General features: G+C 44.5%; 1 protein-coding gene across 2 annotated transcripts in view; it reads left to right on the top strand.

Moving 5' to 3' along the window:
* UBA2 (ubiquitin like modifier activating enzyme 2) overlaps positions 1-27,073 on the top strand; it is a 186,375-nt gene that overhangs the window by 137,721 nt on the left and 21,581 nt on the right. For both annotated transcript variants that reach the window (XM_029608377.1, XM_029608378.1), the window contains 3 exons: positions 13,947-14,043; positions 14,469-14,574; positions 21,047-21,183. In XM_029608377.1, the coding sequence (XP_029464237.1) occupies positions 13,947-14,043; positions 14,469-14,574; positions 21,047-21,183 (340 nt within the window). The remainder of the gene's footprint in view (positions 1-13,946; positions 14,044-14,468; positions 14,575-21,046; positions 21,184-27,073) is intronic.

The raw sequence follows: 27,073 nt of genomic DNA, 5'->3' as shown, positions 1-27,073 counted from the left end.
ATCTCCTCCTGAGGATCTGTCTTTCATTAATTTTGTGAAAGAGATGTCAGAAGTTGTACCTTTTCAACTACAATCTGAAGCTGATGACAGACACCAGATGATGGAACTACTTCAATTTCTGGATGCTCCAAAAATCATCGCTTCCATCCCTATACACCAGGTGTTTTTGGATCTGCTCAAGAAAAACTGGGAATCTCCTTCATCGGTGTCACCAGTTAACAAGAAAGCTGACTCCACATACCTTGTCCAGTCAGCACCAGGTTTCCAAAAACCTCAACTGGATCATCGCTCTGTTGTGGTTGAGTCCGCGCAGAAGAAGGCCAAGCGTCTTAAGCCGCACTCTTCTATCCCACCTACCAGGGACAACAAATTCCTGGATAGTGTGGGACGGAAAGTGTATCATGGAGCTATGTTGATTTCACGCATAGCTTCATATCAACTTTACATGACTCAATACAACAGAGCCATCCTTAAGCAGATGCAAGACTATGCTGACACGTTGCCGGACCAATACCAACCGCAGCTTCAAGCCCTTCTTCACAAGGGATTTGAGGCAGGGAAGCACGAGATTAGGACTGCCTACGACATTTTCGATGCTTCCACGAAGGTTTCAGCCACAGCCATCTCAGCCAGACGTTGGGCTTGGTTAAAGTCATCCAACCTTCGCCCAGAGGTCCAAGATCGTCTTGCTGATTTGCCCTGCTTAGGCGACAATTTGTTTGGAGAGCAAATTCAACAGATTGTGGCGGAGTTAAAAGACCACCATGAGACGTTGAAACAACTCTCATCTGTCCCACCTGAGGTGACCTCCAAGCAACCGCAAAAGAAGGACTCTAAGAAGTCGTTCTTTCGACCACGCCGCTATTACCCTCCGTCAACTAGGGCTCGTCCTGCACGGTCCTCTAACAGGCCTCAGCCTCGTCAGCCGAGAAAGCAAAGGCCTACTGTAGCCCCACCTCCTGGGCTTGCGGCGGGCCTTTGACTTCCCTGTATTGAGCACATGCCAACTCCCTCTTCCACACATCCCTGTGGGAGGTCGGCTGTACCACTTCTTACCCCGTTGGAAACAGATTACCTCAGATCAGTGGGTGCTAGCAATTATCGCACAGGGTTACCACCTCAACTTCATAACACTTCCGCCAGACTCCCCGCCCCTTCAGGCATGGAGTCTAACCAGCCATTTGACTCAATTACATCAAGAAGTATCCCTTCTTCTACAGTCAAATGCTATAGAACCCGTCCCTCCTTGTCAACAAGGGAAAGGATTCTATTCCAGATACTTCCTAATACCAAAGAAATCAGGGGGGTTACGTCCAATTCTGGACCTTCGGGCCCTCAACAAGTATCTGCAAAAAGAGAAGTTCAAGATGGTAACCCTGGGCGCCTTGCTCCCTCTGTTGCAAAAGGGGGATTGGCTGTGCTATCTCGACCTCAAGGACGCTTATACCCACATTGCGATCACACAATCCCATCGCAAATATCTGCGGTTTCTAGTAGGCCACGACCATTATCAATACCGTGTCCTACCTTTCGGTCTGGCTTCTGCCCCACGAGTCTTTACCAAATGTCTCGTAGTGGTAGCAGCATTCCTAAGGAAGGAAGGTGTCCACGTCTACCCCTACCTGGACGATTGGCTAATCAGGGCCTCCACCCAACAGATAGCTCAATCCTCCCTAAAATTGACAATTCAAACACTCCTTTCCTTAGGGTTTCTTGTCAATTACGAGAAATCTTGCTTAGTCCCGTCTCAAACCTTATCCTTCATTGGGGCAGACTTGGACACCTTACAGGCAAAGGCTTACCTTCCTCTTCAGAGGGTCCACACCCTAATATCCCTGGCTCGCCAGCTCCAGTCTCAGAACACTGCCACGGCTCGCCAGTTCCTCATTCTCCTAGGACACATGGCATCCTCGGTTCAAGTCACTCCCATGACCCGACTAGCCATGAGAGTAACACAATGGACTCTACGACACCAATGGATTCAAGCTTTTCAGCCTCTGTCCTCCATAGTCACAGTCACACAAGCGCTGCGCCTATCCTTAACCTGGTGGACGACTCAGGTCAACCTCCTTCAGGGCTTACCTTTTCTTCCACCGGATCCGCAAGTAATCCTAACCACCGACGCTTCTCACATCGGTTGGGGAGCCCATGTGGACGACTTCCAAACCCAAGGGTTATGGTCCAAAGAGGAAGCCGAACACCAGATCAATTTCCTGGAACTTCGAGCAATCCGCTATGCGCTCCGAACTTTCAAAGATCATCTATTTCATCAGATAATCTTAATCCAGACGGACAACCAAGTGGCCATGTGGTACATAAACAAGCAGGGAGGCACAGGCTCCTTCCTTCTGTGTCAGGAAGCTGCGCAGATCTGGGCGGAAGCCCTCTCCCACTCTATGTACCTCAGGGCCACTTACCTGCCGGGAGTAGACAATGTATTGGCAGACCAGCTGAGCCGTGTCTTCCAACCACACGAGTGGTCACTCCACCCTCTCGTAGCGACCTCTCTGTTTCGAAAGTGGGGTTTTCCCCACATAGACCTCTTTGCGTCCCCTCAGAACCACAAAGTGGACGATTACTGCTCTCTCATTCAGAGCCAGCACTCTCGGCCGAGGGATGCATTCTCCCTCAAGTGGACAAACCGGTCTGCTCTATGCATTCCCTCCACTTCCTCTTGTGTCAAAGACTCTCGTGAAGCTACGCCAGGACGGAGGAACCATGATCCTGATAGCACCTTACTGGCCACGCCAAGTATGGTTTCCAATACTCCAGGATCTCTCCATCCACAGGCACATTCCTCTGGGAAGGGACCCGCATCTGCTCACTCAAAACGACGGATGCCTCCTCCATCCCAACCTCCAAGCCTTGTCCCTGACGGCATGGATGTTGAAAGGTTAGTCCTTCAACCATTTAACCTTTCAGATTCCGTTTCTCGGGTCCTGATAGCTTCACGAAAGCCTTCCACAAGAAAGTCTTATTCATACAAATGGAAAAGGTACACATCATGGTGCACTTCTCAGTCCCTTGATCCCCTTTCCTGTCCAATCTCCAAATTCTTGGACTATTTATGGCATCTCTCTGAATCCGGTCTTAAAACCTCTTCTATCAGAATGCATGTCAGTGCGGTAGCCGCCTTCCATAAGGGTATTGGGGGTAATCCTATTTCAGTACAACCCCTGGTAACACGCTTTCTTAAAGGCTTGCTCCATTTGAAGCCACCTTTACGCCCTCCTGCCCCATCCTGGGACCTTAACCTGGTTCTTGGTCGTCTAATGAAACCTCCTTTCGAACCTCTCCACTCCTGTGACTTTAAATATCTCACTTGGAAAGTGTTATTCCTTTTGGCTGTTACTTCAGCTCGCAGGATTAGTGAATTACAGGCCCTAGTTACCTATCCGCCTTACACTAAGCTCCTGCAGGACCGGGCGGTACTCCGCACTCACCCTAAATTTTTACCTAAGGTAGTTTCGGAGTTTCATATCAATCAATCTATCGTACTACCTATCTTTTTTCCCAGGCCCCACTCCAACTCTGGAGAGCAGACCCTGCATACCCTAGACTGTAAACGGGCTCTAGCTTTTTACCTAGACCGTACAGTTTCTCACAGGAAGAGCACTCAATTATTCGTCTCTTTCCATCCTAACAAGTTAGGACAACCTGTGGGTAAGCAGGCTCTTTCCTCCTGGTTGGCGGACTGCATTTCTTTTTGCTATCAGCAAGCTGGCATTCCTTTTCAAGACCGTGTAAAAGCACACTCTGTGAGGGCCATGGCGACTTCAGTAGCACACCTTCGATCGGTGCCGCTTCCTGACATCTGCAGGGCTGCAACCTGGAGTTCTCTCCATACCTTTGCAGCCCACTATTGTTTGGACAAAGCTGGAAGACAGGACTCCATCTTCGGCCAATCTGTCTTTTTCCAACATGATGTACCAACACCCTTCCACCTTCCCAGTAGGGTGCGGATGCCCTTTCCCAAATTTCACCCCAGTTGTTGTGCCTGTTGCACGTCGTTGGGTGCATTTGGTGCAAGCCAGGACATCCTCAGCTCGGTACTCACCCATTTGTGAGGACAACCATCCTGCTTGTCCTGTGAGAAAGCAAATGTTGCTTACCTGATGTAACAGGTGTTCTCACAGGACAGCAGGATGTTAGTCCTCACGAAACCCGCCCGCCACCCCGCAGTGTTGGGTTCGTTTTAGTTTTTACTTTTTTAGGCACTGCCTGTAGCTTTGAAAATCAGACTGAAGGGAGACCCATTTGTGAGGACTAACATCCTGCTGTCCTGTGAGAACACCTGTTACATCAGGTAAGCAACATTTGCTTTCTACACATTTGATCTTTAGTAATGGATCACACCTTGTGAGAGACATTACAGGAAGCTTCCAATGCTTTTTTCAAACCTTTTTCAACATTTTTTCTGTCTAAATTTAATGATCACTCTGTCATATAGAAAACGAGCTGCTGCTTTCTTGTTTGTCTCCCCTCCATGTACCAGGTTCTGATACGAGACTGGAGGAGGTAGACTTGGTAACATAGTTTTGTGTTTTATTTTTCCATATAATAAGCAGTGGATTGAATTGCCTACCAATGGAGTTAGAGGGGCCAAACAGGATATCTGAATTCAAAAGTGCATAGTATAAGCGCAGAGGATCCTTGATAGGAGGGAAGAAAGGGTAAAGCCTGTAGGTCAAGTAAGGCAGTGGTTCTGAAGTCCCCATAGTCCCCAAACTGATCTGATTCTCAAGATCTGCCTTATAAATGGGCCATGACCGACGGCCCGCAAATGCGCAGTAGAGCACAGCTCTACTGCGCATGTGCGGGCAAGGACGTCGGTCTTAGCCAGCGTAAAAAAAAAAAAAAAACATGGCGGCGTCGGGCGGCGGTGGCGGTGGCAGCGATGGCGGCGTCGGGCGGTGGCAGCGATGGCGGCTTCGGGTGGCGGCGGCAGCAGCGACGGCAGCGAACGACGACGAGGAGCAGCGGCGGCCAGTAGGGAGGGAGGAGAGAGAGAGATGGAGGGAGGGACTGAGTGAGGGGGAGGGAGGGACTGAGTGAGGGGGAGGGACTGAGTGGGAGGGAGGGACTGAGGGGGAGGGAGGGTGTGGGGAAGAGTGAGAAGAGAGGGAGAATGAGGGAGAGGTGAGAGACAGGGATGTCAGTAAGTGGAAGGGTAAGAAGTTGTGGAGCAGAGAAAAAGGGAGTGGAGGAGGGCTGAGGGAGAGGGGATGGGATTGAGACAGGGTGGGGAATGACTGAGGGAAGGGGAGAGAGGTGGGAGTGACTGAGGGAAGGGGAGGGAGGTGAGAGTGAGGGGAAGGAGGCAGTGGGAGACAGAGAATGAGTAAGACTGAGGGGTGGGAAGGGGGTGAGTGACTGAGGGGAAGGGGGAATGAGGGAGAAAAAGTGTAGGAGGGTGCTGTTTTTGAAAATGGACCGAAAACAAAAATGTAATGTAGCCCGTTGTGACGGGCTTAACGGCTTGTATATATATAAAATGAATATGTATGAGAGATTCAGGGTGCAGAAGTGGAAATCGCTTTGTTGCAGCACCACTACCGGAAAGATATTTGGAGCAGCTCTTGCTGTTCTAATCCTGAACTCTGGTTGAAGGGAGTAAGAATTTACAAAAGGGGAATGGAGAAAGTCAAAGGCAGAGAGAGGGAAAATAATGTGAAGTAATAGGGGGGGGAGGCTGAATAAGATTAATTTTTTTTTTCTATAGTGGTTCTAAGCCTGATTTTCCTGTTCATACCCAGATTAGTCCAGACAAGTGGGTTTTGCATCCCAACCAGCAGATGGAGGCAGAGAACAAAACTTTGAGGCACTGCTACATAACCGAGAGTGCCAACTGCAGTTCCTCAGTATTTCTCTGTCTCCAGTAGATGGTAGAGGTGCAAACCTGCAGTCTGTCATAAAAAAAAAATAAAAGACTAAAATAGATTTGAGAGAGAGAAATTTTGGAAGAATTTTCAGAGGCTCCCTGAGGTGTTATGCTTTTTGTGGACCATCCCTCAGATGGAGCAGGGCAACCTGGAGGTTGGAAACCCCTGGCTGGTGTTAATCCTCGCCTGGCCGGAGGTCCTGATAGCCAGGGGACTAGCTCCCTCAGGGCTTCTGATGTCTCCTCCCGAGTCTTGGCTGGCCTGTCAGGGAAGTACCCTGTTTGCCTTTTAAGCTGTTCAGAAAAAAAAAAGCCTTCAGCCACTGCAAAAAAAAAAAAAACAGTCTAAGGTGGCGAGAGCACCTGGGACAGTGGGAGCTGTCGGTGCATTCAGGAGGGGGAAGGTTGAGGGGTTTTTCCCTTGTCCCTTCTCCCCGGAAATTTGAGGGAGATCACGGCTGAGCTGGTAGGGAGCCGTAGGTGCAGCTTAAATTTGCCTTGTGCACCGTTTGAGCCGCCACGGGGCTCCATTGTCGCCGCGCCAGCGACCTTCATGCTTTTTCCCATGAGCCGCCCAAGCTGATTTTTTTTTTTGTAATGACGCACGGCGCTGCAGCCGCATGTGCAGCCTGCTGGGCCTGTTGTGCACATTCCGTGTGCGTGCAGCACCACATTTTCAGCTGCGTGTGCGGCCTGCATTGAAGCGCACTGAGTGTCTAAGGTGCTAATGCCGCGTGTTGCGGCCTGTGGGGTCTGGTCTGCACAGCTCAGCAGTAGATCCCTGTGCTCTGGCTGCACGGCAGGAGATGAAGGGACCTCGATGGGTTGGGAAGGGGGCCTTGGAGAAGAGGGCCCTCCATTTGTCGGAGGCCACAACTACTGTCCTTTGGGGGCCCTCAGGGGACAGCCCTGCCCATGGAGGATTGTGGACAGGGGTCCACAGCCCCCAGACACTCCATGGATTCCCCTCCCACTCTGTTGTCTGTGGTGCAGGAGGGTCAGGATGAGGGAAGGGATTCGGATGGCAGCCTTCTTGAACAGGGGGCTGAGGATCCCGAAGATTTCTTGCCAGAGTTCATTCTGCTCCTCCATAAGGCCTTCCTGGCAAGGAAGGGGATGGGAGTCAAGCATCTGAAGGGTAGACCTCCCCGATGTGTTTCCAGGAGTCCTAAGGTGGTTCCTTCCAGAGGGAGCGGGGATCTGCTGCGACTCCTGGTTTTGGGTTGAGTAGATTCAGAGACTGATCCCAGGGATGGGGAGGTTTCTGATGATATGCCGGAGGATCCTTTGGATTTGCAGGGGGCCAATCTGGATGAGAGCTCTGATGCGAATAAGAATGATCCAGTACCGGACCAGTTTTCTGTGCCAGAAGGGGACAACCCTAGGGTGGTCCGCTTATTTAAGAAGGACGAATTGCATCCCCTTATTCCTTAGGTTTGCAGGAATTGTGGGCTAAGGTGACTCAGGAGGAGTCGGATAATGATGTGAATCTGGTCCTCTGGTGCTTTTCCTCTGGTGCTTTTCCCTTACCTGAGAAGGTTCACCAGTTGGTGAACCGGGAGTGGGACTTTCCGGAAGTGGGTCTAAAGGTCGGCAGGGCCATAGCTAAGGTTTACCCCCTGATGGAGGAGACCTTGGAGCTCCTGCAGATGTCGAAGTTGGATGCGGCTGTTTCAGCAGTGACCAAGACAACAACTAGTGGTGGGGGCTGCCGCCCTGAAGGATGTTCAGGAACGCAATTGAAGTAGTATGCTTCCAGAATTCATCAATATCAATTCAACCCTCAAGCACTTTTCCAATATGTCAAAAGCCTTGTTACTGCTCCAACTCACAACAATCTAAACAACAATGATGATTCAAAATGTGAGGAACTAGCTACATTCTTTTATAACAAAATACATTCTATTTTAACGCGATTTAATTCATTTCCTGCTCCTTTACACACCAACCAAGCTACATCAGCCACTCAAGATAAATTTGAAACAAAGCTATCTAATCTTGAGATTACTACTGGTATTGAAGTTGAGTCAATTCTAAAGAAAATGAAACCAGCTTTCCACCCCACCGACATATTACCTACTAAGACTCTTCTCACAATACGTTCTACAATAGCAAAACCTATTGCAAAGATTCTTAACAAATCCATCACCACAGGCATATTTCCTTCTATACTTAAACATGCTATCATTACTCCAATGATAAAAAAAAATCTAACCTAGATTCATCTGATCCAGCAAACTTTCGTCCAGTATCAAACCTTCCCTTCCTCTCAAAGATTATGGAAAGAGTCATCAACAAATAACTATCTGATTATTTAGATGATCATCAAATACTCTTTCCATCTCAATATGGGTTCAGAAAGTACCACAGCACGGAAACACTTTTGATATCTCTTTCTGAGGTGCTACTAAAAGCTTTAGATGCTGGCAAATCATACCTCATCGCCCTTCTTGATATATCAGCGGCTTTCGACACGGTAAACCACAACACTCTTATTACCCGTCTTTCTGAAATAGGTATCTCGGGATCGGCTTTACTATGGTTTCAGTCATTCCTGAGCAATAGAACATATAGCGTTAGATGTGGACGAAGTGAATCCAAGCCAAGAAACCTCTCTCAAGGAGTCCCCCAAGGATCTTCTCTCTCCTCCACATTGTTCAATGTTTACCTTACACCGCTATGCCAGCTACTCTCTAAATTGGGTCTTCAACACTTCATCTACGCAGATGATGTTCAAATACTCATACCTATAACCAGCACAATCACAAATGCACTGAATACCTGGAAGGTAGCTTTATTAGAAATTAAAACTATCCTCACAGACAACCAATTGGCTATAAATACCAATAAAACTGAACTTATCATAATTTCACCTCCAAAAACTACAATTCTGATCAACTCTGATATTGCTCAAAACAACTCCACTATTTCACAACAAGTACGCAGCCTTGGTATCATCATTGACAGCAATCTCACATTTAAAAAATTCATCGCGGATACGGTAAAAAATGGTTTCTTTAAGCTATTTACGCTTAAACGGATTAAATCTCTATTATACCAATATGATTTCCGCACAGTTTTACAAGCAACTATTTTATCAAAGATTGATTACTGCAATGCTCTGTTACTGGGTCTACCCAAAGCCACCATTCAACCTTTGCAAATGCTGCAAAATGCAGCTGCCCGCATTATCACCGACACAAGCCACCATGATCACATCACTCCAGCTCTTCAGTCTTTGCACTGGCTACCTGTGGCTTACAGGATAATTTATAAATCTATGTCGCTGATACACAAAGCCATTCAAAACAGAGAAATGCTCTGGTTTACAGATGAACTACAATTCAAAACGTCTTCCCGCCCAACGAGATTCCAGAATTTAGCCAAACTAAATATCCCAGCACCCAATCTGACTAAACTCTCTAGCACAAAAGATCGATCTTTCATCATTGCTGGATCAACAATATGGAACACCATGCCCTCTGAATTACGCCAGGAACTCTGTTACAAAAAATTTAAACAAAACCTTAAAACCTGGCTATTTAAAAAAGCCTACTATCAATGATCTGAATCCTCAACTACTCTTCCTAACTGCCACAATCTCTCATATATTGCTGATATTCTATTAATATAAAGTTATATACTGTATTGTTTTTCGTTTAGTTTCCTTGTTATATTGTAAAGCGCAATGCTGAATTACTGTTTGAATGTAAACCGAGGTGATGTTATTTACATACCCCGGTATAGAAAAATCTATAAATAAATAAATAAATAAATAAATAATGTCCAAAGTTTCCTCTTTGAGTCTCCGAGCCACAATTTGTGGCAGCGTGATGCAGAAGGCTTGTTTGTGCTGGGTACAGAAGGCACAAGAGCAAGCCTCATCAGGAGATGTTGGTTCTCTGCTGTCGGTGTGCTTGGAGGTTGGAATGGCTTATGTCACAGATGCTCTTTATGACAGTGCACACTTTGGCCAGGAGCATGGTCTCGACAGTAGCAGCTCGCAGACTTTTGTGGTTGCGAAATTAGTCGACAGACATAGTCCAAGGCACAGCTGTGTAATTTTCCCTTTAAGATGACATTCCTTTTTGGGGAGTATTTGGATCAGCTTTAACCTTTTATCTTTAATTTATTTCAACCCTGATCTGTTTTTATCCATTTTATGCTGTTTAAAATTATTCTCTTAATTTTATGTATGTACTCTTTGTAAACCGCTTAGATTCACTACAAATTGTATAGGGAACAGGGTGCCGAGGATAGGAAAACCAGTGAGAAAGTGTTTCTGCCTCAGACCCGATTTCAGTAATCATGTAGGTTCCAGTCAGGCAAGCCCAACTTTGGTGTGGGAGCAAAACAGTCGGTGGGATGGCAGCAGTCCTTTCGAGGCACCCACAGATCCTCCAGGGATGGTGCCGGCCAAGGGGGTCGGTGGTGGAAAGTCATCGCAATGAAGCCATCATTGCCCATTCTTCTGTAGAAGCGGGGGGGGGGGGGGCAGGTTGTCCAGCTTTTATAAGGAGTGGGCCAAGATTACCTCGGACCACTGGGTTCTAGAGGTGGTGCGAGAAGGCTGCATGCTAGAATTTTCTCACCCTGTCAGTGAAGCCTTTCTGGAGTCCCTTGTCATCTCTCGAAGCAAGCGAGAGGCGGTGTGGGGGACTCTACAGAGGTTACTAAGCTTAAATGTGATAGTTCCCGTCCTGAGGGAGGAGCAGGGATGGGGAAGGTACTTCATTTATTTTGTGGTTCCAAAGAAGGAAGAAACGTTTCAGCCAATTCTTGACTTGCAAAAGGTGAACAGGGCCCCGAGGGTTCTGCGTTTTCAAATGGAGACATTAAGAACGGTGATTGCAGTGGTCCGCAGAGGGGAGAGTTCTTGGCCTTGTTGGACTTAACGGAGGCATACCTCCATATTCCCATTCATCAGGACCATCAGAAGTTCCTTTGGTTCATGGTGTTGGGGCACTACGTCCAGTTTCGCTCACTTCCCTTCAGACTGGCCATGCTGCTACAAACCTTCACAAAGGTGATGATGGTGATAGTGGCAACAGCCCTTCGAAGAGAAGTGTTGGTTCATCCGTATCTGGACAATTGGCTCATTCGTGCAAAGACAGAGGACAAGTGTTTTGAGGTCTCTCCAACGAGTCATAAGCACTTTGCGGTCACTGGGTTGGGTGATAAATGTGATGAAAAGTCATCTGGTGCCTTCCCAGTCTTTGGAATATCTGGGGGCGCTTATCCAGAATGGCAGGATGTTTTTGACTTCTGACAGGGTGGCGAAGTTACAGGCGCAGGTGACATGTCTGCTTCTGCTCTCCGTGCCAACGGTCTGAGATTATTTACAGGTTCTGGGGTCCATGGCTTTCATGTTGGATTTGGTTCCGTGGGCCTTCGTGCACATGAGATCATTGCAGAACACGCTCTTGTTCAGGTGGAATCCGTTGTCGAAGGAGTATCATCTGCCTTTGCCTCTTCTACAAGAATCCAGATCCAGTCTGTCGTGGCTGTCACATCACAACCTGGAAAAGGGAATGGATCTGGAGACCCGGACTGGGTAGTGGTGACCACGGACGCTAGTCTAAAAGGTTAGGGAGCGGTGTGCTTGGGGTGATCTGCCCAAGGGCTTTGGTCAGCGGAGGAGAGGGCCTGGTCCATCAATCGCTTGGAAACAAGGGTGGTTCGATGGGCACTGGAGGCCTTCCTTCCCCAGATCAGAGGCAGGATGGTTCGGGTATTCCCAGATAATGCAACGACAGTGGCATACATCAACAGGCAAGAAGGGATGAAGAGTTAAGCGGTGGTTCTGGAAGCCCAGCAGTTTGTTTGGGCGGAGCTCCATCTCAAGGGAATAGCGGCATCTTATGTCACGGGTGCGGACAATATGTAGGCAGATTTCCTTAGCAAGCAGCAGTTGGATCTGGGGGAATGGGAGTTGTCCCTGGAAGCTTGGGATTGCATCTGTGCCAGATGGGGTGTCCCCCAGTTGGATCTTATGGCGACATGGGTCAATGCAAAGATGGCAAGGTTTTTCAATCACAGAAGAGAGGTAGGCGCAGTAGGGCTGGATGCTCTGGGTGAGTTCTGCAGCTTATAGTTGTCTCTGGGCTCTGTGGTTCTGGTGGTGCCAGAGTGACTGCGGCGCTAGTGGTTCATGGATCTCATGTATCTCGCGGTATAGGGACCCCTCAGGTTGGCCCATCTGTCCTGCTTGCTGCGGCAGGGGCCCATATTTTCGGATCAGGAGGATCACTTTTCTCTCATGGCTTGGCTTTTCAGAGGCGACAGTTGCATCTGAAGGATTATTTGGAACAGGTTATTTCTACCCTCCTCCAGCTCTGAGACCCTCTACCTCTATGGCGTATGGCAGAGTATGGAAGGTCTTTGGGTCGTGGTGCCTACAGCAGAAATTGGCTCTCCTATCTGTTGTTCCTCAAATTTTAGCCTTTTTGCAGGAGGGATTGTCTAAGGGTTTGGCCTATAATTCCCTCCCCATGCATGTATCCACTTTGGGTTCCCTTAAAGGCAAGGTGCAGGAAAGGTGTTTGGCCTTTCATCCTGATATGGTTCGATTCCTGAAAGGGGTAAAGCATTTGCAGCCTCTGATTTGGAAGTTGTGTCCGGATTGGAGCCTCAATCTGGTTCTGCGAGTGCTCTGTGGTGCACCCTTTGAGCCTTTCAGAAGGGCGACATTGAAGGACCTATCGTTAAAGACAATGTTTCTGGTGGCTATATGTTCTGCCAGATGGATTTCAGAATTGTAGGGTCATGCAGGGATCCTTTTCTGTCACATGGGGGTCACATTGTAGATGGTCCCTTCTTTCTTGCCAAAGGTGATGTCCTCTCTTCATGTCAATCAGGCAGTGGATCTTCCGGCTTTTCTCGAGAGAAAGCTGCATCTCTTGGATGTGCGACGGATTCTGCTGCGGTATCTGGAGGTCACTAGTTTTGGCTCTCAGATCACCACCTTGTGGTGTTTGGTGGCGCGAAGAAAGGTGATAAGGCCTCGAAGGCCACAATTGCTCATTGGCTGAAGTGGTCCATTTGCTCTGCTTATATTTGTAAGGGTCTCGATTTCAGTGGAGCTGAAAGCGCATTCTACAAGAACGCAGGCAACCTCTTGGGCAGAGTGTCAGTTGCTATCTCCCCAGGAGATTTGTAGAGCGGCATTGTGGTCTTCGCTTAATACTTTCACCAGACATTACCGTTTGGACATGCAGGCGCAGGAGGATGCATCCTTTGGTGAGTGTGTTGCGTGCGAGTCTTTCGGGTTTCCACCCAGTTTAGAGGTGCTTGGGTACATCCCATTTGTCTGACTGATCTGGGTATGAACAGGAAAGGAAAATTTGGTTCTTACCTGCTAATTTTCGTTCCTGTAATACCACAGATCAGTCCAGAGACCCTCCCCCTCGCTGCCAAAAGACTGCACATTCTGATAGTCGATGTAATATATTCCAAAGAGATTTTTTCAGTTTGCACATGGGTTTCTGGAGGTGGCAGAGGCTCCAGTGCAGGGAGCTCCAGCCCTTCTTTACCTGTTTGCCGTGGAGAGGGTTTTAAGTTCTGATCTTTGGCTTGGGTACAGGTCAATACTGAGGGACCGCAGGTGGCACTCTGTTATGTAGCAGTGCCTCAAAGTTTGGTTCTCTGCCTCAATCTGCTGGTAGGGATGCAAAACCCACTTGTCTGGACTTACTTTCTGTTCAAGTTAAATTTTAATCTGGGCTTTAGCATCGTGGCCCAGGCTGCAGCATTCTGCACTGCAATGTGGAGATGATGGGTTTGGATCTGCCATCTGACAGCTGGCTGGGCCTGGGAGGAGGGAAGGTGATTACTGCTATGTTCAGCCAATGGTGTTGAGGAAATGCCTTGGATAAGGTGCTCTTCCAGCCCTGGAGTCAGCCAGGGTCACCTGTTCTTCCCAGGCAATCCATCTGGGGAGGGGTTGATGCTCCAGAGACTGCATAAGGTGGTTAGACAAATTATCTTCTTTAACGGCAGATGCTGTTGGAATGCTCATTAATTAGCACTTTGCATTAATGGTCCACTTTCTTTTTCATCCTTACAGATTTTAAAAGAAAAGTTTGCCATGGTAGCACCTGATGTCCAGATAGAAGATGGGAAAGGGACTATACTTATATCTTCAGAGGAAGGAGAAACTGAAGGTATGTATTCAGTAGATTTCTTTTTTTAATACAGTTCTAGAAAATAATAAGGTGTACGTATTGAATGAGCATCTTGATGGACAGACCGTCAGCTAAACTGTTAGATAACAGCCACGTGTGATATAAAAGTGATGATATATAACAATGATATTCTGTTTATGTAAGGAGGACTGGTAGTGTAGTGGAGCAGTTAAGGGACAGAGCTGTAATGTCATCCAGTCCCACTGCAACCTTCAGCAAATAACTTTACCTCCTTTTTGCGCAAATTTAGATTCTAAACTTTTGTGAACAGTAGTATTGCAGCCTCAAAAGTTATCTTGTGCCCTTTTGTTTGCACAATTAAAATTCCGGGATGCATTTATGAAATCAGTAATTCTAAATTTCCGTGTTAATATTTCCTGTAAAAAAAAAAATTTTTCTTCCAGCAAATAACAACAAGAAAATATCTGATTTTGGAATTCGAAATGGCAGCAGGCTTCAAGCTGACGATTTCCTGCAGGATTACACACTGTTGATAAATATACTCCATAGGTAGGAATTGGAGGGGTTTACACATTTACTTGTGGGATTTTAACCTCCACAGATGCGCAATATTTGGGATACTGATCGTATGCCTTTAGATAAATGCAAAAATGTAACTAAACAGGGAAAGTGCTTCCCACTTTTTTTTCTGTAGAATGTTTTGAGGTCATTGCTGCAGAAATGGATACCTGGAAGGTGGTTAGTTATTGGTAACGTTAACAGCCAGCTGGGCACTGGGCCTTAACATTTTAATAGCACTATTAGGCATTCGAAGCACTGTACAGATGCATGTGAGAGAGAATTCCTAATCCATGGAGTTTACAATATAGTGGAAAAACACAGATAAGGCAAATAATTGTCTTGTAGTCACTTGACTGCTACAGTAAAACATGGTTAATGTAAGAGATCAGGACAAAGTTTTGTATTTAAAAGCAATCTCAATTTTATTGTATATTTTTTTTATTGTATTAAAGCCCAGAGAAGCTAAAGCAATATTCCAGAAATAGAATAATTTAGACAAAGAGGAGCAGCAAATACAAAATGATCACCCAAGCATATCGTGAGAGCTGATATAAAAAATTGCTTATTTGCCAATAAACAGGCATCTTAGCCATGAGGTATGATCATCTCCCAGCCCAACCACTTCCACTAAAATAACCGAGGTGGTATGTGTATATTTTCAAATGACTACATTTTATTTTCTTGCATCAATAATAATCACTAGAAGAGCATCAACAGTGCACTTATGATCTTCACAATGTCAAAATTAAGCAAGCATGGCATGTGGATTCGTCTAGTTCATTTGGAAAAACATTAAACTGTTTATTTAAAAATTCTTGTATGCTGCCTATACAATTTGTAGTGGATCTAAGTGGTTTACAAAGAGTACATACATAAAATTAAGAGAATAATTTTAAACAGCATAAAATGGACAAAAACAGATCCAGGTTGAAATAAATTAAAGATAAAAGGTTAAAGTTAAGGGAAGGAAGAGTTGTAATTAACCTTCAGGTTTGCCATAAGCCATAAAGCAGTGATGCATCTTAAGGGCCTTTTTAAAATCTTTATAATTTGGGATAAGGCGAATATGTCTGGGAGAGAGTTCCATAATATTGGACCAGCGATTGAAAAGGCACACCTGCAAGTTAGGTCCAGTCTGGCCGTTTTTATTGTTGGGACTTCTAACATACATTTATCCATGGATCTTAATTGATGGGATGGCCGGTACAATCTTAAAATGGGACATAGCCAAATGGTTGAAGGATTGTAGATTAAGTTAAGAATAATGGATAGCACCTTGTAATGAATACAGTAATGTAGAGGAAGCCAATGAGGGATTGTAGAACAGGAGTAATGTGCTGTCTGCGTGGGGTGTTAGAAATTAAACGAGTGGCAGAGTTTTGAATGAGTTGAAGCGGATGAATAGTAGATGCTGGAAGACCTCTAAGTATAGGGCATTGCAATAATCTAAACCTGATAAGATAAGCGCTTGCACAACTGAGCGGAAATCGGACGGAAAAAGAAGTGGCTTTAGTTTTTTGAGTAAATGTAATTTGAAATAAGATTTTTTAACTAACGCAGAAATATTAGTCATAGATAATCTGGAGTCTAGTAGTACTCCTAGATTTCGAGCACAGTTTGTAATTGAAATAGTAAATCAAAGATAAAGTTTGCTGGTGGGCAGCGAGTTGGATCAGGAATAGTGGATAGAAAAAGGAGTTCTGTTTTTGCTATGTTCAATTTTAAATGATTATGTGAAAGCCAGGTGTTTATAGTCTTTAAATATAGTTGTATCAGTGGTAAGGTTTTTGTCCAGGAATCAAGTTTAGGGAATGGTAAACTGGATGTCGTCTGCGTGTATTTTAAATTATAAATTGGCTAGCCAGAAGGTAGCAGAGGGGGAGTAAATAAACATTGAAGAGAATAGCAGAAAGTGAAGATCCTTGAGGGACACCAGTGTGTGAGAAATACCAGTCAGAATTTAAGTTTTTTTTGAGTGATTTTTTGTGGGCGATTGGCAAGAAATGATTTGAACCATTGTAGGGCACAACCAGAGATACCTATGTGCTATAAGCTGGAGAATAGAATATCATGATTTAGTGTGTCAAACGCTGCGGAGATATCTAGGAAGACTGTTATATAGTCAGTGTTGGAATCAAAACCTCTAATGACAGAGTCAACAGATAAGAACAAAGATTCAGTCATATGGCCCTTTCTAAAGCCATGCTGGTGTGGATGTAGGAGGTTATTATTGGTAATGTACTCGGACAGCTGATGCAATACAACAGACTCAATTATTTTTGCTAGTGATGGTAGTGAGGCGGTAGTTGATGATGGTCCAATGGGTCAACATTTTTCTTTTTTGGTATGGGTAGTATGGAGGTTTGTTTCAAAGTGGCTGGGAAGGTGCCTGAGGAAAGTGATAAATTAACTATATCTGATAGAAGGGGGGGAATTTGTTCCTTTGTCTTTTAGCATGTTTCCTGGGCATGGATTAAATGGACTATTTGAGAGTTTGGATTTAGATAAGATATGAGAATTCAGAAAAAGAACAGACGGCAGGGGGAAGATTAGGAAGGTGGATTGGCAGGGTCGTGCATTCAGATGAGATCTTCTCTATTTTTTCTTTAAAGTGGTGGGCGATATTAGTACAAAAATCTGAGTAAGAGTAAGTAAATGTATCTTGATGTGTGGTAGTAATTGATTTTACTATGCTAAATAAGGTGTGAGGATTACCATTCGAGGCTTGGATTTGTAAGGGATAGAAGTTCTTCTTGACGTGGTCAATTTCTTTATTGTATTTTCGCAGGTAAGAATAGTAGGACTGTTTACGTTCGGGTATGGGATTTTTCCTCCAATGACATTCCAAGTTTCTCAATTTTCGTTTCACCTGATGCAATGAGTTGTTATACCAAGCAGCTTTTGGTCTGTTAGTTATAGGGTGTATTTTTAGAGGGATAGCTTGTTTAAGCAGTTTTCAATAGATGAGTTTCAATGGTGAACTGCGATATCAATATCTGTGATAGGATTTGAGTAAAGCTGAGGTAAAAGTTGGCAAAAATGTCTGGGTTAGTTTTTTTACGTTTTAGTACTGTTTTTTTGTTGTGGTTTGGCTTGCATATATTACTAAGGAGGTGAGAGTTAATATGTCCTGAACTGTTAATCATGAAGTGATCGGACCAGGGAACTGTCACAATATAACTTGATAGAATGACAAAGGAAGGGATAAGAAAGATTTGATCTAGAGTGTTCCCAAGTTTGTGAGTAGGATCCATTGCACCTAAACCTAGTAGGGCTTCATTTATATGCTGAACTGAAGGCGAAGCAGGTTTACTGATGAAGTGTACATTGAAATCTCCAGCTATAATGGTATTGGAGTGTTGAGTAGGTAAAGTAACTAGGATATCAAGGAAAGAGGATAAATCATGATTTATAGAACTAGGGGGGACAGTAAACAAAACAAATGCTAAGAACATAAGTTCAAAGTTATCATGTGATGGTAGTTCTTTCTTGCTGGGTAGCAAAGCAGATTTAACAATTACAAGTAAACCTCCACCTCTTCTAGTTTGGAGAGGTTGTGAGAAATAGGTAAACCTTTAGGACGGAGTTTATTTAATATGACAGTATCATGCTCATATAACCAGGTTTCTGTTGCTAATATGAAGTCAGGAGAATGAGTAGAAATTAAGTCATATATTATAGACGTTTTTCCCCTAATCAATTGAACATTAAATAGAAGAAACTGAGGTTTTAGTCACAGAGATATAGGGTAGGTTGGGGAAACAAGGGTATGAGGATGGGGGGGGGGGGGGGACAGGTACAAGGGGGCAGTGGACCATAACGGCCATTTCCTGTAATGACTGGAATTTGCATATTGAAGGATACATCAAGAATTGCCAGTAACAGTGAGCCAGGCAGAATAGAGGAATATTAGGGAAGGGTAAAAACCAAGGAAGGTTGTAGTGGAAAGACTGGGAGGAGGGCAAGATCATCGATAGGCAAAGGTGCACAAAGGGGCGAGCCCCTTTGTTGCGCTCCTTCAGTGCACGCAGTGCCTCTGGCATCACTGCTGGCCCCTTATGCCGACGCCTTCCGATGACATTGGAGGTGTGGCAGGACAAGCCCACGTGGCTTCAGGGGGGGAGGGGGCTGCCTGTGGAAAGGCAGCAGAGTTCAAACGCCAGGCTGTTGTGAAATACACTCCTGCACTGGAGCTAGGAGTGAGGCAGATGGAGACAATCCCAGCAGGTTAGAGGCAGATTCAGGCAGTGATGTAATTAATGAAAGCGGTTAAATCCAAAACACTCTGCAAACTAACAAACACCCACTGGCTTCTGTAAACGTCCAACATTGCAACGTTTCAGCACAAAAGATTGCCTGCATCAGGGACTTCTTGATGAATAAAATCGGATGCACATCTCACAACTTGAAAATGGCGGGCATTTTTTAATTCTAACAACTTTGGGTGATATGAAAAGAAAATTGCAGTTGTCACATTGCAGCAAATAAGTGGAGCAAAACAGGTCACATGGATAAGACAGCAAATGCTAAATATCTGTTGTACCTGAATATAATCTGCTTTGAAGTGCCAAAAAGTAAAATATAAATCAAATAAGATATTCTGAAACTTCATAGCAAAGAACCTGAAAAAGCATCCAGGTTGTAGCAAAGTATTTCATTTTGGTTTCTTGTTAGTGGCTGAGAAACTGTAAAAGCAATTGTCTGAATACCCTTAAATTAAATTGAGTGATGTAGTTAATGAAAGCAGTTTGTACTTTTCATTAAATAAATAATATAAATTATGAGCAAGTATGTATTGGAGGTAATGTTCTCTTTAGGAGTGGGTGCATAAGTGTTTAACAGATTTTGAAGAGCACCTAGGCTACTATTTTCCTGGTGGTTAGCATGCAATGATGTCAAGTGCTATTGACTCACTCCAGATGAAAATCTGTAATTCCTTTTTGCCAGGCAGGATGTCAAGGAGGTATTTGAGACTGGGTGCACATATTTATTTATTTTGCACTTTTATATACCGATTTTCCAATAACAGAGCTACTGATCAATTCGGTTTACATTCTGAACAGAACAATGACAAGTTAATGTCTTACAATGAACAGGTAAAAGTAACTTGGATACAGATATATGGGGTAATAACATAACGTAAATGCTACAGAGCCTAATGTAGGCTAAAACAAAGAAGCAAGGTATCAATCTGGGAATGGATTTAAGTCTGTTAAGGATTCAAAGAAGGTCTGAGAGTTCTGGATATGATCTATATAGTTCTCTGGGGGGTTACCAAGGAAGGGTCCTTGGCATGAATAGTTCGGCAGGCTGTTGCTTATGAGAACGCTTGATTGAATAACCAAGTCTTAAGTCTTTTTTTAAATATAGTGGGGCATTGCACTAATCTGAGGTCTGACGGGAGAGTGTTCCAGAGTTTGGGGCCAGCTGTAGAGAAGGCTCTTTTACTTAATGATGATCTTATCGGTGGAATCTGAAGGTTGTTTTTGTAGGCTTGTCTCACTGGCCTGGTAGAGGTGTGTAGTTTGAGAGGGATTTTGAGCTCGAGTGGGGCAAAGTTATGTAGTGCCAGGTTGTTTCATGATGGACTATAAATTCTTTAGTCTTGGATATTGTGGTAGGACTTCACATCAGGTGATCTAATTTACAAAAAGAATCTATGAGCAACAAGGAGAATGACTGAAGACATTGGACTTGTTTCTGTAGAGTGTGGGAGCTTACTTGGTGAACATTGAGTTTTTATCTTTATGAAGGGTACAGGAACAGAGAGCACAGGAAGAATACTTCGAGCCAGATGTGCTAAAGGGTTTTTTCCCCCATGCTTTCTCAATGGGGAAAATGCTTAGTACATCAGGCCCCTTAACGTGGTGTGCAGTCTCAAAATCAACCCACACTGTGCTGTAAGAAACCCAAATGTTAATTCCACATACAAAAGCTTTTGGCCAGAAGGGAGAAGCTGCCAACAGCAATTTGCACTGAATCCACATTCTCAAGGGGACGCATGTCAACTAAAAGTTTGCAAAATGGAAATATGAGAGAGAGAACATAGTTCATGGCATGTAACCAGTTTGTATGCTTATCCCTAAGTTTGGCCCTTTTATCTGCCAGCGTATAAGGCTGAATAATGGTTGCTGTGCTGTAATTTAGCATAGTCACAATTTATTGCATTTTTGGTAGTGTCCCTCACTCTCGTCTCTCACCTCTGGATGATCACCCAGCTGATGATGGTCTGGAGGAAGAGTCTCCAAGAACAAATGCCTCAGCAACACTTGATTCAATGGGGGCTAGTCCTACAGCATCAATTGTCCTCTCTGTACACATCATTCCAGGGTCCCTCCATTATATGTGCCTGTCTTGCCATATTTCTGAATCTGTGAACTGATTTTAGTGTGGTGTCACTGTATGCAAGCTGATGTTGTTGTGAAGAGAGATATTTACATGTGTGTGGTTGTTTTAATAGTGAAGATCTAGAGAAAGATGTAGAATTTGAAGTTGTTGGAGATGGTCCTGAGAAAGTAACTCCAAAGCCATTGGAACAAACTGCTAAAAACATCACCAATGGTAGCGATGATGGAGCACAGCCATCGACGTCAACAGGTAAATCGTTGGCAAATCAAGATGCTTTGACTTAAAACTTTTCATTTTGCCTTACAGCTGTCTTCTGAAAAAAAACTATTTTTTTTGTTGTTTTTGAGCACTAGTTTTTATCAAATGTTAATTATGAGGATTCCTGAGTAGGGTGGAGGATAGCATGGAAAGCAACTTTATTCAAGTTAGAAATCCCCCCAAGGGTCTGCAAAGATAGAGAAACCAGGTACCCAGGAGGGGGTGGAGAAGATATGAGAATGGAAAAAAATCATGACAGTTATGTCAGTCATGTGAGTGGTTTTTACAAGTCAAGAGACTGACAAAGATATGGGAGTTCCAATTTAGAAACATAGAAACATGACAGCAGAAAAATACCATATGGTCCATCCATCCAGTTCATATAGCATTATAATTCCTATCACTCCCTTAGAGATCCCCTGTATTTATCCCATGCATTTTTTAATTCAGATACTGCTTTTGTCTCCTCCACTTTCACTGGGAGGCTGTTCCACACATTTATTTATTATTTATTTATTTATTTATTATTTTTATATACCGACATTCAATCTCAATTGAGATATCACACCGGTTTACATTCAGGTACTGTAGGTATTTCCCTATCCCCAGAGGGCTTACAATCTAAGTTTTGTACCTGAGGCAATGGAGGGTAAAGTGACTTGCCCAAGGTCACAAGGAGCGACAGCAGGATTTGAACCCTGGTCTCCTGGTTCATAGCCCATTGCTCTAACCACTAGGCTATTACTCCTCCCTTAATCCACTACCCTCTCTGTAAAGAAATATTTCCTAAGATTACTCCCTTTCAACCTCATTGCATGACCCCTCGTTAGAGCCTCCTTGCCATTGAAAGAGGTTCACCTCCTGTGCATGGAAACCTTTGAGATATTTGAGTGTCTCTATCATATCTCCCCTATCTCGCCTTTCCTTTAGGGTGTACATGCTTAGACCTTTGTCTATCCCCATATGCTTTAGAATGAAGACCACTGACCATTTTACCAGCCACCCTCTGGGCCAACTCCATCCTATTTATAGCCTTTTGAAGGTGCGGTCTCCAGAATTGTACACAGTATTCCAAATCAGGTCTTACCGGGTTCTGCTGACCATTCCTCTTCCTGTGCAATCAAACATCTTTCTGGCTTTTACTGTTGCTTTATCCACCTGATTGGCCATCTTAAGATCATCCGATACAAACACCCCAGGATCCCGCTTTTCACTTGTACTTCGAAGGATTTCACCTCCAATACTGTATTTTCTCTTTGGTTTTTGCATCCTAAATGCATTACTCTGCAGCATTATTCCTAGTTCCTCTGTGTTCTGCGTCTTCTAAGGAATTTTAAGTGAACAAATAACCCAGGCGTTTGTGTCAAGCTTAGGGTATGTTGCTACTTTGATTGTCTTCATTTTGTAGTGACATTCAGCAGAACTGAGCTCCTATTTTGGTTTCATAATAAACAGCAGCACTCTTCTTTGTACAGTTTTGTCCTCCCTTCTGGTGATACAGGTGGCAGAGGGCTGGAAGAGGTTTCACCTTTGAAACTTGATGCCTCCTTGCTCCTCTTCAACAGCAAAGGTTGACCATGTAGCACCATTCCTGCCCCCCCCTTTCCTGTCCAAGTCCAAACAATTCACTTCTACTCTTGAGCTCCAGGAGCCCTAGCGGGAGACTCAAATGTTAGCCACTTTTGCCACAGCACACGGGACTGTGGTAATTTCTGCAGTCCAGCTGCCTGATTCATGAATGAAACAAAACACATCATAGAGTCCATGGTGTCCTGTGACCCAGAAGTTGATGAACTGGCTTTGCACATCTTAGAACTTCAGAATATGCAAACTATGTTATTACAGTACCCTGGAGAAAATATAATAGGAAGAGGGGTTGTGGGTTTTTCCATAGATCTGAATTAGCCATGCTATCTGGGTTCGTCCTTCATGTCACTAGGTGGCGGAGCTCTCTAAGATCACCCAAAGTCTTTAGGTGAGGTGCTCCCTCCTGCTTGCCCTGTGCCTGCTCGAGGCTCCTCAGTCCATTTTTTTCCGCGCGACTGACGGCACACGGAGCTCTACACTCTTGTGAGGAAAAAACTTCATTTTATTTCTTTAGGAAACTTCTCAGAGTTTCAGCACAGGATATTTAATTCATCATGCCTCTTCCAGGTTTTAAATTTTGTGAATATGGCAAAATAATGTCTGTAACCGACAGACATCAATTCTGCTACATTTGCCTTGGTCCAAAACACGACCAGGCGAATTGTAGAGATTGTGGACGGATGTCCCCAAAGGCGCAGCGCCAGAGAGCAGCGCGGATTGCCCAGCTCAGAGAGGAGGCAGTGAGCTCATATGCCCCCTCTGACGCTTCAGCCAGGTCAGCTCCGGGATCGAAGTCGATCCCTAAGGCCCATGCCCATCGAAGGGCCACCTCTGCAGACCCTCCAGGTCACAAACAGAAAAAGAGAAATAAAATACCATCGATGCAGCCTGCGTCGGATGCATCGAGAGTTCATGACGTCGAAGCTTCCCCGGAGCACCAACACCTCAGCAGCCTTTTGAGTTACCGTTGAATCCTAAAAACAGTACAAAACACATCCAACGGGTCATAAAAGTCCTTAGGAGTCCATCCCCACTCTTGGGGGTGGACTCGGAGGATTCCTTATCTCCACCACGATTATCAAATGCCTCTTCATCTGAGATTTTTTCTGACTTTCTACATCATCTCAACACCGTAGACGATCCCTGTTACAGGGACCATTACATCCCAACCTTCCCTATCCACGGGAAGATGTCGGACTCCCTTAAGGGTCGAATAAGGGCATCCTCAAGGCAGCCTCATTACCATCGGGCCAAAGACCCGATATCAGACCATCCACATCAGTTTCAGCTACTGATACACTGACACAGATTACTACTATCTTGCAACAAATTCAACCACAGGAGATGCCTTCATCACCTGCACCGGAGCCAGCACCAAAGACACAACCTAGCAGACCATCTCTCTGCCAATAGATTCTCTACTCCATCTTTGTCTCCAGGGTCGTCAACAGGCTACCCGTCTAACCCACAGGAGTTGCCTCCAGAACTAATATCACCACCGGAGGATCTCACGTACTCCCAATTTTTGGAGAAAGTGGGTCAACGATTGGGAGTAGAAACAAAAAGATACTTGATACTCTGGCTGAACCTACAGCGCTTCCTTCTCATCCAGTGCTGGAATCTCTTTTAGAAAAAACTTGGGATTCTCCATATTCCATGGCTCAACCTCAAGGAAGACTGATTTGAAGTACAGAATGTGAGATTCTCCATTTTACACCAAGGTGCAGTTACCGCACGCGTCCGTCGTGGTTGAATCAGCCATGCAAAAGGCACGCAAGTCATGATTACACTCAAATAATCCACCTGGCAAAGACAATAAAAATCTAGATGACTTTGCATGGAAAGCTTTCCAATCAGGAATCCTTAATGCCAAGACACAGAACCACCAATTTTATGTAGCTCAGTATCTTTTTGAATGCCTTCAGGCCTTAAAATCTTTACTGCAACAAAGTTCTGCAGATAACACACCTCTATCTGAATTTCATGATATGGAAGAAGGGCTAAGGCATCTTGTACGTTCCATTTATGAGGGGTTTGAAACCTCTGCAAAAACAGCTAATGCCATAGTAGCCAGGCGACTGGCATGGTTATGTGCAAGTGCCATAAGAGAAGATGTTCACGATAAGCTGACCAACCTTCCTTGTTGCCCGGATAACTTATTCGGTGATAAACTCACAGAAACTGTGGCGAAATTAAAAGAGCAAAAAGTGGCAGTACTTTCGTTAACTCAGCATGATACATCGTCTTCTAAATGTCATTCCCTGTTCGTACCCAGATCAGTCCAGACAGTGGGTTGAGCCTCCTGTCCAGCAGATGGAGTCAGAGAAAAACTGAAAGGGCATACCATTTAAGGACAGCACTCACCCTGCACCCCTCAGTATTTCTCTGGTTACAACAGATGCAGACGGATGAACCTGTGGTTCCCTCTTCTTAGTGATATTTCTTTATTTCTTCTTGCGAAGTCTTCTGTTTTCTCTTCACTGAGTCAAGCAAGTAAGAACATAAGAAAATGCCATACTGGGTCAGACCAAGGGTCCATCAAGCCCAGCATCCTGTTTCCAACAGTGGCCAATCCAGGCTATAAGAACCTGGCAAGTACCCAAAAACTAAGTCTATTCCATGTAACCATTGCTAATGGCAGTGGCTATTCTCTAAGTGAACTTAATAGCAGGTAATGGACTTCTCCTCCAAGAACTTATCCAATCCTTTTTTAAACACAGCTATACTAACTGCACGAACCACATTCTCTGGCAACAAATTCCAGAGTTTAATTGTGCGTTGAGTAAAAAAGAACTTTCTCCGATTAGTTTTAAATGTGCCCCATGCTAACTTCATGGAGTGCCCCCTAGTCTTTCTACTATCCGAAAGAGTAAATAACCGATTCACATCTACCCGTTCTAGACCTCTCATGATTTTAAACACCTCTATCATATCCCCCCTCAGTCGTCTCTTCTCCAAGCTGAAAAGTCCTAACCTCTTTAGTCTTTCCTCATAGGGGAGTTGTTCCATTCCCCTTATCATTCTGGTGGCCCTTCTCTGTACCTTCTCCATCGCAATTATATCTTTTTTGAGATGCGGCGACCAGAATTGTACACAGTATTCAAGGTGCAGTCTCACCATGGAGCGATACAGAGGCATTATGACATTTTCCGTTTTATTCATCATTCCTTTTCTAATAATTCACAACATTCTGTTTTTTTGACTGCCGCAGCACACTGCACCGACGATTTCAATGTGTTATCCACTATGACACCTAGATCTCTTTCTTGGGTTGTAGCACCTAATATGGAACCCAACATTGTGTAATTATAGCATGGGTTATTTTTCCCTATATGCATCACCTTGCACTTATCCACATTAAATTTCATCTGCCATTTGGATGCCCAATTTTCCAGTCTCACAAGGTCTTCCTGCAATTTATCACAATCTGCTTGTGATTTAACTACTCTGAACAATTTTGTGTCATCTGCAAATTTGATTATCTCACTCGTCGTATTTCTTTCCAGATCATTTATAAATATATTGAACAGTAAGGGTCCCAATACAGATCCCTGAGGCACTCCACTGTCCACTCCCTTCCACTGAGAAAATTGCCCATTTAATCCTACTCTCTGTTTCCTGTCTTTTAGCCAGTTTGCAATCCACGAAAGGACATCGCCACCTATCCCATGACTTTTACTTTTCCTAGAAGCCTCTCATGAGGAACTTTGTCAAACGCCTTCTGAAAATCCAAGTATACTATATCTACCGGTTCACCTTTATCCACATGTTTATTAACTCCTTCAAAAAAGTGAAGCAGATTTGTGAGGCAAGACTTGCCCTGGGTAAAGCCATGCTGACTTTGTTCCATTAAACCATGTCTTTCTATATGTTCTGTGATTTTGATGTTTAGAACACTTTCCACTATTTTTCCTGGCACTGAAGTCAGGCTAACCGGTCTGTAGTTTCCCGGATCGCCCCTGGAGCCCTTTTTAAATATTGGGGTTACATTTGCTATCCTCCAGTCTTCAGGTACAATGGATGATTTTAATGATAAGTTACAAATTTTTACTAATAGGTCTGAAATTTCATTTTTTAGTTTCTTCAGAACTCTGGGGTGTATACCATCCGGTCCAGGTGATTTACTACTCTTCAGTTTGTCAATCAGGCCTACCACATCTTCTAGGTTCACCGTGATTTGATTCAGTCCATCTGAATCATTACCCATGAAAACCTTCTCCATTACGGGTACCTCCCCAACATCCTCTTCAGTAAACACCGAAGCAAAGAAATCATTTAATCTTTCCGTGATGGC

Source organism: Rhinatrema bivittatum, chromosome 7 (genome assembly GCF_901001135.1).
Source record: "Rhinatrema bivittatum chromosome 7, aRhiBiv1.1, whole genome shotgun sequence".
NCBI lineage: Eukaryota > Metazoa > Chordata > Amphibia > Gymnophiona > Rhinatrematidae > Rhinatrema > Rhinatrema bivittatum.
The sequence above is the reverse complement of the archived record's forward strand: the minus strand, read 5'-3'. Positions and strand labels throughout refer to the sequence as shown.